Raw genomic sequence first — 12897 nt, forward strand, 5'->3', positions numbered from 1 at the left:
CTTTTCTACTCCCTATTTTATCACCCCACTACTTGGCTATTCATTAAACTGAATTGTGGGTGTGGTGAGGGGTGTATTTATAGGCATTTTGAGGTTTGGGAAACTTTGCCGCTCCTGGTAGCATTGTATATCCCCATACGTCACTAGCTCATGGACTCTTGCCAATTACATGAAAGAAATGAATTTATCAGGTAAGTTCTTACACGAATTATGTTTTTAAATTCAGACATTTGCACTGCAGCTCTTAATTACTGATACATACTTTGCATATGTAAAACATTTATTGTGTACACAGATATTTTGTAATGTTGTCCTTAATTTCTGATATATTCCTTGCACATAAAACAAATACTTTAATGCCCCTTTAACCAGAGTGTTTCAGCAATCACATTGGCATTCTATCATGCCAGACTCATTAAAGGGACAGTCTAGTCCAAAATAAACTTTCATTATTCAGATAGGGCATGTAATTTTAAACAACTTTCCAATTTACTTTTATCACTAATTTTGCTTTGTTTCTCTTGGTATTCTTAGTTGAAAGCTAAATCCAGGAGGTTTATATGCTAATTTCTTAGACCTTGAAGGCCATCTCTTATCTGAATTCATTTTGACAGTTTTCACCACTAGAGGGTGTTAGTTCACGTGTGTCATATATATAACACTGTGCTCATGCACGTGGAGTTACCTAGGAGTCAGCACTGATTGGCTAAAATGCAAGTCTGTCAAAAGAACTGAAATAAGGGAGCAGTTTGCAGAGGCTTAGATACAAGATAAAGTGTATAAATATAACTGTGTTGGTTATGCAAAACTGGGGAATAGGTAATAAAGGGATTATCTATCTTTTAAAACAATTCAAAATTCTGGTGTAGACTGTCCCTTTAAGTGTTACACAAGTGCTACACAAGGTGATTGTCTTGTCATGTGACTATGATGAGATAGAGAATGTGATAACAGGATACACACAGGTGATGTGAGAGGGATTAGTGATTTTTTTATGTTTCACTCTTGCAGCGTGTGACTAACTTACTGACAGCGAGTCACATGACCGGGGACAAGATGACAACAGAGAGTATACTGACCCACACGCTGCAGATCATGTACCTGCTGACAGGGGAGGTGAGAGCTGATGGAATATGTCATAATAACAGCTGTGTCCTTGTGACTGGCTGTATGTTTTTGTTTTGTTTTTTATTGGAGAGCCTAAAATGTTAATATTTGTGTATATGCATTAAAAAACACTGAGAATCTGAAATTAAACTCCTTTATCAAAGATTATAATATTATATTCCTCAAAAAATATTCAAGAATTTATATCAGATTTTTAGCATTTCTGATGCCCACAAAACTGCCATGGGACGGGACCTTGGGAGATTGTACCCTGAAGTGAGGTCCAGAGCACTCCTGCTGCTTGCACACCCTTCTCCAAGTGCCACCAGAGACCTCCAGGGAGCAGTGTTCCTGCTTTTGGGAATGTTACTCAGCTAGTAGCCATATTTGTATGGGAGGGAAAGAGCTTAATCACTGCAAACACCAGATAAGACCGTTTTTTTTTTTATATACCGTTAAGTACAAAGTGTAAAACATAAACAAGCAAAAGTAAATGACATACTTTCCCCTGCACTCCTCACTTTGTGTCCAGTTTCCGCCTGGGAGATACATTTCTTTTTTACGGGTATTGCAATTAGCCCCACCCCTTTTATATCCAGTAACTAATGCGAAGCACCTGGCTTCTAGAGGGAGCAGCCGCAAGTGTTTGGTATTGGCGAAAGTTTGGTGCATTTCAGTCACGTGCAGGAGCGACAAACCATTTTGTGTTTACCGGGTGCTCACAAGGTATCGTAGCCAGGATAGGTAGAGGTTCAGTAAAACACATTCAGACAGCTAGAAAAATGCCTTGAACAGGTGCTTTTGTCAGGGGATGGGGGGCAGAGTTTGCTTCAAATTATTAAAGGGTGTAAGGTAGAATAAAAGAAATAAAGGGGCTTGTGGCAAGGAACTGTCTTTTTAACCCCTGAGTGGCTGGGCTGTAGAAAAATCAGCAGGCTTTGTGTCACGTCCCCTTTCGAATAAATCTGTTTATGTAAAGAAAAGTTACACGAACCTTAGGGGTTAATAGTGGTTAGTAGGTTTTATGGTGGGGTTTGTTGCAATTGGTTGTCTGGCACAGGGGTTAAACATAATGTGGATACAGTAGATTATGTGACCGAGGGAATCACTTTACACCAGCTATTAAAAAGCATTATTGTGTACATTACGCTTGTGATAATCAGCTGCTGACATCATGGTACTTATGGCTAGACCTCTAATTAGCAAAGCCTACTGTACGTACAGGATGCACTAGTTCAGCTGTGAACAACAAACAAGTCACCAATGACTTCTAATACCAAATTAAGCAATACTGATGGTGCAAGATCTACAACAAAGTAGTGCACCTCACACAATCAGTATCACTAGACTTGTACTCAGCCCCTAGTCATTAGTTCAGATAAGTGACAGCATCTGTATCTTATAGGTCACATTCCAGCCCTTGTCTAATGACTGAAATTGCAGGATTACAGAAAAAAATGAACTCTCTCCCCCACACACCCACAGCAGCATTCACTGGCTGAGCAAAGATGAGAGCACTGCCAGGGAATGTGCAAGTCACAGTGACCCCCATTACTGTCCCAACCCGGTGTGTATTTCCTACCTTCTACCTGTCTCTGTGCATGTTCTCAGTTGTATTATCCCCCCACAGCAGCATTCACCAACCCAGCAGAGAGGATTATACCAGTGTCAAGTCACAGTGACTCCCATTACTGACCCATCTAACCCTGTGTGTATTTCCTACCTTCTGCCTGTGTCTCTGTATGTTCTCAGTATCATTATTCCCTCCACAGCAGCATTCACCAGCTGAGCACAGAGTTGAGCACTGCTGGGAATGTGACAAATTGCCTGTGTCTGGGCAAAGTGTCTCCATTTACTGAGCCACCTAACCCTGTGTGTATTTTCCTACCTTCTGTTTGTGTCCTTGCATGCTCTCAGTAACATCACACACAGCAGCAGCATTCATTGACTAAAGAGATGAGCATTGCTGGGGAATGTGACATTTTTTTACTAGAGTTAAAGGGACATTATACACTCGGTTTTTCTTTGCATACATGTTTTGTAGATGATCCATTTACATAGCCCATACAGTTTAAAAAAAAATAAAATGTATAGTTTTGCTTATTTTTTTAAATAACATTGCTCTGATTTTCAGAGTCCTAACCAAGCCCCAAAGTTTTAGGAGAATACCGACATATACCGCCTCCTGCTTGCTCCTGTTTGTGTAAAGAGTCTTTTCATATGCAGGGGGAGGGGGAGTTTCTGTTTTTCCCACTTACAGTGGGAAAAGTACGTTTTTAAATGGTTTTATACTGTATTTTTATTTAAGTATCTGTGCATATTATTCTTTTTAGTAGTGTAGATTACATGCAGTTATATGAAAATTGGTGTATACTGTCCCTTTAAGGCACAGTGATTCCCTTTTACTGACTCTTTTGACCCTTTGTACATTTTCTTACCTTCTGCCATTGTCTCTGTATATTCTTGGTAAGCATTCACTGGCTGAGCAAAGAGTTGAGCATTGATGGGGAGCATGACATTATACACAGCTATAGGGCACAGTGACACCCTTTACTGACCGATCTGGCCTTCTGTGTTTTTCCGACCTTTTATACGGGGCTCTGTATGTTCTCAGTAACATTAAACCCCTCAACAGCATTTGCCAGCTGAGCAGAGAGGTGAACACTGCAGTGGAATTTGACATTGTACCAGAGTCGGGGCACAGTGACACCCATTTGACCCTGTTTGTATTTCCTACCCTCTGTGTCTCTGCATGTTCTCAGTAACATTATCCTGGCTCTGTCAGTAAAAGTGTGTGGCAGAACCAGTCCCTGTGTCAACGCTGAATCAGTTGTGTGTGTTTCAGGTGCCTATAAAGTGTGATGATGTTGCTGTGTATTTCTCTATGGAGGAGTGGGAGTATATAGAGGGACACAAGGAGCTTTACAAGGACGTCATGATGGAGACTCACCAATTATTAAGGACTATGGAGATCCCAGGAAATGAGAGCTCAGGTAACGCTGTGTAGTAATAAATATCTCACTCAGGAAATGCACAAACACTACTGACGTGACTGACAGAGAGTAAATCTACAGTGAATCTGTCATGTGTGAACTAATGAGCTGTCTGATATATATATATATATATAAACTAGTTTTATACCCAACCTAAATATAAAAACATTTTTAAAGCAGTTTGTTAGGCAAAACATATGTAATTAATATTAAAGCAATTTATACTATAATTGCGTTTGTAAGGCATCCGTCGGTGTCGCCAGTTGCACACGCATCCTCAAAGGAATGTTGGCAGCGTGAGGCAGCCAAAAGAATGTTGGCTGCGTGCAGCCAAAAGAATTCACCTGGATGCAGCAAAGGCAAACGGAACATTACAAAAAAACTAACCACTCGCAATAAGTATTACAAAAAACAAAATTATTAACCCCTAAATCTGCAAACTACCTAATCATCTATTAACCTCTAATCTGCCATTCCCCCACATCGCAAATTAAATAATTTATTAACCCTTAAACCGCCATCCGCCACCAATGCAAATAACTAACGGCTAGATTACGAGGCTAAAATGCTTGTGTTCCAGCCTAACCTGTCACATTCCGTTTCACTATCAGAAAGCAGTAGTTATGAGTTTTGCGCAACAAAAATGTTTCACAAAACTCATAACTAATATGTTACTAAGTACACTAACACCCATAAACTACCTATTAATCCGTATTCCACGGCCCTCCCGCATGGCAAACACTATTTAAAACTTATTAACCCATAATCTGCCGCTGCCGACATCGCCGCCACTAATAAGTTATTAACCCCTATTCCACTGCTCCCCGACATTGCCGCCACTATACTAAAGTTATTTACCGCTATTTCCCCGCACCCCAACATTAATGACACTATAATAAAGCTATTAACCCCTATTCCTCCGCTCCCTGACATCAATGCCTTTAAATAAAGTTATTAAACCCTAAACCTCTGGCCTCCCACATTACCGCCACTAAATAAACCTATTAACCCCTTAACCGCCAGCCCCCCACATTGCAAAAAAACTAAATTAAACTATTAACCCCTAAACCCTACAACCCCCTAACTTTAAATTAAAATTACAATATCCCTTTCTTAAAATAAATAAAAACTTACCTGTGAAATAAAAAAAACTAAGTTTAAACTTTAAATTAGCCTAACATAACTATTATACTAACATTAAAATAACTACAAATTAAATAAACTAAATTAAACATTAAATTAAATAAAAAAAAAAAAAACCCTAGCCTACAATAAACTACCAATAGCCCTTAAAAAGGCCTTTTGTAGGGCATTGCACTAAAGAAATCAGCTTTTACCTGTAAAAAAAAAAAAAATACAAAGACCCCCAACAGTAAAACACACCACCCAACCAACCCTACAAAATAAAAAAACCTAACTCTAACAAAAACCTAAGCTACCCATTGCCCTAAAAAGGGCATTTGTATGGACATTGCCCTTAAAGGGCATTTAACTTTTTTGCATTGCCCTTAAAAGGGCATTTAGCTCTTTTAAAAAAGCCCAAACCCTAATCTAAAAAAAAAAACCCCACCCAAAAAAAGATAAAAAAAAAAAACTAACACTAACCCCCGACGATCCTCAGTTTCCTTACAGTTTCTGAAGTCCGGACATCCAGGCAGCGAGGTCTTCATCCATCCAGACGGCATCTTCTATCTTCATCCCGGCGGTGCGGAGCAGGTCAATCCTTGAAGACATCCGGCGCGGAGTGTCCTCTTCATATGGTCACCACCGTACACTGAAACTTCAATGCAAGGGAGCCTTTTCAAAATGGCGTCCCTTGCATTCCTATTGGCTGATTTTGATTTTGAAAAATCAAATGAGCCAATAGAATGAGAGCTACTGAAATCCTATTGGCTGTTCAAATCAGCCAATAGGAGGAGAGCTACTGAAATTATTTTGGCTGTTCAAAACAGCCAATAGAATTTCAGTAGCTCTCATCCTATTGGCTGATTTGAATTTCCAAAATCAAATCAGCCTATAGGAATGCAAGGGACGCCATTTTGAAATTGCTCCCTTGCATTGAAGATTCAGTGTACGGCGGTGACCGTATGAAGAGGACGCTCCGCACCGGAGGTCTTCAAGGATGGACCCACACCGCCAGGATGAAGATAGAAGATGCCGTCTGGATGGATGAAGACCTCGCCGCCTGGATGTCCGGACTTCAGAAACTGTAAGTGGATCGTCAGGGGGTTAGTGTTAGTTTTTTTTAACTTTTTTTAGTGTTTTTTTTTTTAGATTAGAGTTTGGGTTTTTTAAAAGAGCTAAATGCCCTTTTAAGGGCAATGCAAAAGAGCTAAATGCCATTTTTAGGGCAATGCCCATACAAATGCCCTTTTCAGGGCAATGGGTAGCTTAGGTTTTTTTTAGTTAGGTTTTTTATTTTGAGGGGTTTGTTGGGTGGTGGGTTTTACTGTTAGGGGTCTTTGTATTATTTTACAGGTAAAAGAGCTAATTTATTTAGGGCAATGCATTACAAAAGGCCCTTTCTTTCTAATGACACAGTGAGTCCACAGATCATCTATAATTACTAAGGCAAAGAGCACCACAGCAATGCTGTTAAATATCACCTCCCTTCCCTCCAACCCCAGTCATTCTCTTTGCCTACGTTTAGAGCAAAGAGGTAGTAAAGTTTAGGTGTCTGGAAGAAGATTCTTCAATCAAGATTTTATTATTTTCCAGCAGTGCAAGTTTGTTCTGCTTTTTCCTGGGGTGTAGCCATAGCCCATGTCAGTCTCTTCAGTAGAGCAGTGGTGGCTTTCAAGCAATTGGGAACTTGTGGGGTATAATCCTTACTGCTCCTCCCAAATAGTTGTTGCTGTCCTAACTTGAAAGCCTGAGTAAGATTACTCAGTCTTTCTTTTTTTCCACAGGTCCATGTGAGGGAGAATGCCTCTCAAACCTAGTGAGCTGCGGGGCTGTCTGCACGCTTTTCTCTCTCACTTCATGTGTACCGGAGGGGAGACATACTTTATTGCGGCTCTGCAGTTTACAGTGAAACGGTCGCCGGGCACCGGTGGGAGCAGCTCTGGATTGAGTCTGGATTTCATCTAGCTATTCTCCGGTATCCAGCAGAGCAGGTAGTCACCTCAGCATAGCTAAGCTGAGGTGTAGAGACTGTCGGGGTTGCTCTGGAACAATCATTTTTTTGCATTTGAAAATAAAAGGTTATGTTTAAAATTTAAAGAGACAGTAACTTTTTTTTTTTTTACATTAATTTCAGATTAAAATATAAGTATTTTATTTCTTATTTGTTCAATTATTGGGTAAAGATGGATCAAGAGGCCCTGCAAAATGTTACTTGTACTTTGTGTTTTGCTAATGTGGAACCACTAATCCCTTTTTGTTCCTCATGTATTGAGAGAACATGGCATTACAGGGATAGACTTTTTGATCCTGAGCCATCATTGTCTAAGGCGGATGCTGTTAAGGGGTCTTCTGTTCAAGATATGCCGTAGCTTTCTCCTCAAGTGTCCCAAACTTTAGCATCCACACATGCAGTGCCCTGCATTTCCTCTCACTCCGGTTGGAGTTACGTTGAAAGACATTGCTACCCTCATATCTTCTGCAGTAACTGATGCACTGAATGCTTTTCCCATGCTGCAGGGAAAGCGCAAGAGGAAATTTAAGAAATCAGTGAGTAAGGTTTCTAAAACAGTCGTGGCTATTCCTAATGTTCCTTCCCAGAAATCTGAAGAGGAAGAAACTTCTGTGGCGTCTCAAGTTGAAATCTCAGACTCCGTTTGTTACTTAAGTAGGTTTTGGCTACCTTGGATGACTCCGACACTACTGTCGTAGTCAATCCTAAGAAATATAGTAAGCTAAACAAGTACTTTTGATGTACCTTCCATGGTGGAGGTTTTCCCTGTACCAGACCGAGCTACAGAGATTATTGCTAGGGAATGGGAGAGACCTGGGATCCCTTTTTTCTCCATCCCCAATTTTTAAGAAAATTTTTCCAATAGCTGACTCTATCAAGGAGTCTTGGCAGACGGTCCCCAAGGTGGAAGGGGCTATTTCCACTTTGGCCAAGAGAACTACTATTCCCATAGAGGATAGCTGTTCCTTTAAGGATCCTATGGATAAGAAGTTGGAGGGTTACTTAAAAAGATGTATGTACACCAGAGTTTACAATGGCAGCCTGCGGTGTGTATTGCTACCGTCACTAGCGTGGCGGCATACTGGTTTGATGCATTGTGATTCTATTCAGACAGATACTCCCCTTGAAGAGATCCAAGATAGGATCAAGACTCTTAAGTTGGCCAATTCATTTATTACGCATTTATACGCTTTTGGCGATCCCCTAAAAGGGTAAGACCTTGTTTGGGCTGGGCTGGGCTTGGCGGAAATTATTTCAGACATTATGGGAGGAAAGGGTAATTTCTCTTGTAAGGTGTATCCAGTCCACGGATCATCCATTACTTGTGGGATATTCTCATTCCCAACAGGAAGTTGCAAGAGGACACCCACAGCAGAGCTGTTATATAGCTCCTCCCCTAACTGCCATATCCAGTCATTCTCTTGCAACTCTCAACAAGCATGGAGGTAGTAAGAGAGAGTGGTGAAAAATAGTCAACCTAATTCTGATATTTCTACAATTAAATTTAAGCTTGAACACCTCCGCGTGTTGCTCAGGGAGGTTTTAGCTGCTCTTAATGACTGTGATACAATTGCAGTGCCAGAGAAATTGTGTAGACTGGATAAATACTATGCAGTGCCGGTGTGTACTGATGTTTTTCCAATACCTAAAAGGTTTACAGAAATTATTAATAAGGAATGGGATAGACCAGGTGTGCTGTTCTCTCCCCCTCCTATTTTTAGAAAAATGTTTCCAATTGACGCCACCACACGGGACTTATGGCAAACAGTCCCTACGGTGGAGGGAGCAGTTTCTACTCTAGCAAAGCGTACTACTATCCCTATCGAGGACAGTTGTGCTTTTTTAGATCCAATGGATAAAAAATTAGAAGGTTACCTTAAGAAAATGTTTATTCAACAAGGTTTTATCCTACAGCCCCTTGCATGCATTGCTCCTGTCACTGCTGCTGCGGCGTTCTGGTTTGAGTCTCTAGAAGAGGCTTTACAGGTAGCGACTCCATTGGATGACATACTTGGCAAGCTTAGAGCACTTAAGCTAGCCAATTCTTTTGTTTCTGATGCCATTGTTCATTTGACTAAACTAACGGCTACGAATTCTGGTTTTGCTATACAGGCGCGCAGGGCGCTATGGCTTAAATCATGGTCAGCTGACGTGACTTCAAAATCTAAGCTGCTTAACAATCCCTTCAAGGGGCAGACCCTATTCGGGCCTGGTTTGAAGGAGATTATTGCTGATATCACTGGAGGAAAAGGTCATGCCCTTCCTCAGGACAGGTCCAAATCAAGGGCCAAACAGTCTAATTTTCGTGCCTTTTGAAACTTCAAGGCAGGTGCGGCATCAACTTCCTCTAATGCAAAACAAGAGGGAACTTTTGCTCAGTCCAAGACGGTCTGGAGACCAAACCAGACCTGGAACAAAGGTAAGCAGGCCAAAAAGCCTGCTGCTGCCTCTAAGACAGCATGAAGGAACGGCCCCCTATCCGGTAACGGATCTAGTAGGGGGCAGACTTTTGCTGATGTCCAGGATCCCTGGGCGTTGGAAATTATATCCCAGGGATATCTTCTGGACTTCAAAGCTTCCCCCCCAAAAGGGAGATTTCACCTTTCACAATTATCTGCAAACCAGATAAAGAGAGAGGCATTCTTACACTGTGTACGACACCTCCTAGTTATGGGTGTGATCCATCCAGTTCCAAAGGAGGAACAGGAACAGGGTTTTTACTCAAATCTGTTTGTGGTTCCCAAAAAAGAGGGAACCTTCAGACCAATTTTGGATCTAAAGATCTTAAACAAATTCCTCAGAGTTCCATCATTCAAAATGGAAACTATTCGTACCATCCTACCTATGATCCAGGAGGGTCAATATATGACTACAGTGGATTTAAAGGATGCTTATCTTCACATTCCGATACACAAAGATCATCGGTTTCTCAGGTTTGCCTTTCTAGACAGGCATTACCAGTTTGTAGCTCTTCCCTTTGGATTAGCTACAGCCCCAAGAATCTTTACGAAGGTTCTGGGGTCGCTTCTGGCGGTCCTAAGGCCGCAGGGCATAGCAGTGGCCCCTTATTTAGACGACATCCTGATACAGGCGTCAAACTTCCAAATTGCCAAGTCTCATACGGACGTAGTCTGGCATTTCTGAGGTTGCATGGGTGGAAAGTGAACGAGGAAAAGAGTTCTCTATCCCCACTCACAAGAGTTTCCTTCCTAGGGACTCTGATAGATTCTGTAGAAATGAAAATTTACCTGACGGAGTCCATGTTATCAAAGCTTCTAAATTCCTGCCATGTTCTTCATTCCATTCCGCGCCCTTCGGTGGCTCAAAGCATGGAAGTAATCGGCTTAATGGTAGCGGCAATGGACATAGTGCCGTTTGCACGCTTACCTCTCAGACCGCTACAACTATGCATGCTCAGTCAGTGGAACGGGGATTACACAGATTTGTCCCCTCTACTAAATCTGGACCAAGAGACCAGGGATTCTCTTCTCTGGTGGCTATCTCGGGTCCATCTGTCCAAAGGTATGACCTTTCCATGCCAGATTGGACAATTGTAACAACAGATGCCAGCCTTTTAGGTTGGGGTGCAGTCTGGTACTCCCTGAAGGCTCAGGGATCATGGACTCAGGAGGAGACACTCCTTCCAATAAATATTCTGGAACTGAGAGCGATATTCAATGCTCTTCAGGCTTGGCCTCAGTTAGCAACTCTGAGGTACATCAGATTTCAGTCGGACAACATCACGACTGTGGCTTACATCAACCATCAAGGGGGAACAAGAAGTTCCCTAGCGATGTTAGAAGTTTCAAAAATAATTCGCTGGGCAGAGATTCACTCTTGCCACCTATCAGCTATCCATATCCCAGGTGTAGAGAACTGGGAGGCGGATTTTCTAAGTCGTCAGACTTTTCATCCGGGGGAGTGGGAACTCCATCCGGAGGTTTTTGCACAATTGATTCATCGTTGGGGCAAACCAGAACTGGATCTCATGGCGTCTCGCCAGAACGCCAAGCTTCCTTGTTACGGATCCAGGTCCAGGGATCCCAAGGCGACGCTGATAGATGCTCTAGCAGCGCCCTGGTCTTTCAACCTGGCTTATGTGTTTCCACCGTTTCCTCTGCTCCCTCGACTGATTGCCAAGATCAAGCAGGAGAGAGCATCAGTGATTTTGATAGCGCCTGCGTGGCCACGCAGGACCTGGTATGCAGATCTAGTGGACATGTCATCCTTTCCACCATGGACTCTGCCTCTGAGACAGGACCTTCTAATTCAGGGTCCTTTCAACCATCCAAATCTAATTTCTCTGAGACTGACTGCCTGGAGATTGAACGCTTGATTTTATCAAAGCGTGGCTTCTCCGAGTCAGTCATTGATACCTTAATACAGGCACGAAAGCCTGTCACCAGGAAAATTTACCATAAGATATGGCGTAAATATCTTTATTGCTGTGAATCCAAGGGTTACTCATGGAGTAAGGTCAGGATTCCCAGGATATTATCCTTTCTCCAAGAAGGTTTGGAAAAAGGATTGTCAGCTAGTTCCTTAAAGGGACAGATTTCTGCTCTGTCTATTCTTTTGCACAAGCGTCTGGCAGATGTTCCAGACGTTCAGGCATTTTGTCAGGCTTTAGTTAGAATCAAGCCTGTGTTTAAACCTGTCGCTCCGCCATGTAGCTTAAATTTGGTTCTTAAGGTTCTTCAAGGAGTTCCGTTTGAACCCCTTCATTCCATAGATATCAAACTTTTATCTTGGAAAGTTCTTTTTTTGGTAGCTATTTCCTCGGCTCGTAGAGTCTCCAAGTTATCTGCCTTACAATGTGATTCTCCTTATCTGATTTTCCATACGGATAAGGTAGTTCTGCGTACCAAACCTGGGTTTTTACCTAAGGTGGTATCTAACAAGAATATCAATCAAGAGATTGTTGTTCCATCCTTGTGTCCTAATCCTTCTTCAAAGAAGGAACGTCTATTACACAATCTGGACGTGGTTCGAGCTTTAAAGTTTTACTTTCAAGCTACTAAAGATTTTCGTCAAACATCTACTTTGTTTGTTGTCTACTCTGGACAGAGGAGAGGTCAAAAGGCTTCGGCAACCTCTTTCTTTTTGGCTGAAAAGCATATAACTCGCTTAGCCTATGAGACTGCTGGCCAGCAGCCTCCAGAAAGGATTACAGCTCATTCTACTAGAGCTGTGGCTTCCACATGGGCCTTTAAAATTGAGGCTTCTGTTGAACAAATATGCAAAGCGGCGACTTGGTCTTCGCTTTATACTTTTTCAAAATTCTACAAATTTGATACTTTTGCTTCTTCGGAGGCTATTTTTGGGAGAAAGGTTTTACAGGCAGTGGTACTTTCCGTTTAAGTACCTGCCTTGTCCCTCCCTTCATCCGTGTACTTTAGCTTTGGTATTGGTATCCCACAAGTAATGGATGATCCGTGGACTGGATACACCTTACAAGAGAAAACACAATTTATGCTTACCTGATAAATTTATTTCTCTTGTGGTGTATCCAGTCCACGGCCCGCCCTGTCATTTTAAGGCAGGTAATTTTTAAATTTAAACTACAGTCACCACTGCACCCTATGTTTTCTCCTTTCTCGGCTTGTTTTCGGTCGAATGACTGGATATGGCAGTTAGGGGAGGAGCTATATAACAGCTCTG

The 12897-nt window shown here is 41.9% G+C and overlaps 1 protein-coding gene across 1 annotated transcript in view; it reads left to right on the plus strand.

The window, feature by feature from the left end:
* LOC128655651 (oocyte zinc finger protein XlCOF6.1-like) overlaps positions 1 to 12897 on the plus strand; it is a 76761-nt gene that overhangs the window by 15708 nt on the left and 48156 nt on the right. The window contains exons 2-3 of the mRNA XM_053709240.1: positions 1012 to 1116; positions 3953 to 4100. Of these exons, the coding sequence (XP_053565215.1) occupies positions 1012 to 1116; positions 3953 to 4100 (253 nt within the window). The remainder of the gene's footprint in view (positions 1 to 1011; positions 1117 to 3952; positions 4101 to 12897) is intronic.

Source organism: Bombina bombina, chromosome 4 (genome assembly GCF_027579735.1).
Source record: "Bombina bombina isolate aBomBom1 chromosome 4, aBomBom1.pri, whole genome shotgun sequence".
NCBI classification, from domain to species: Eukaryota; Metazoa; Chordata; class Amphibia; order Anura; family Bombinatoridae; genus Bombina; species Bombina bombina.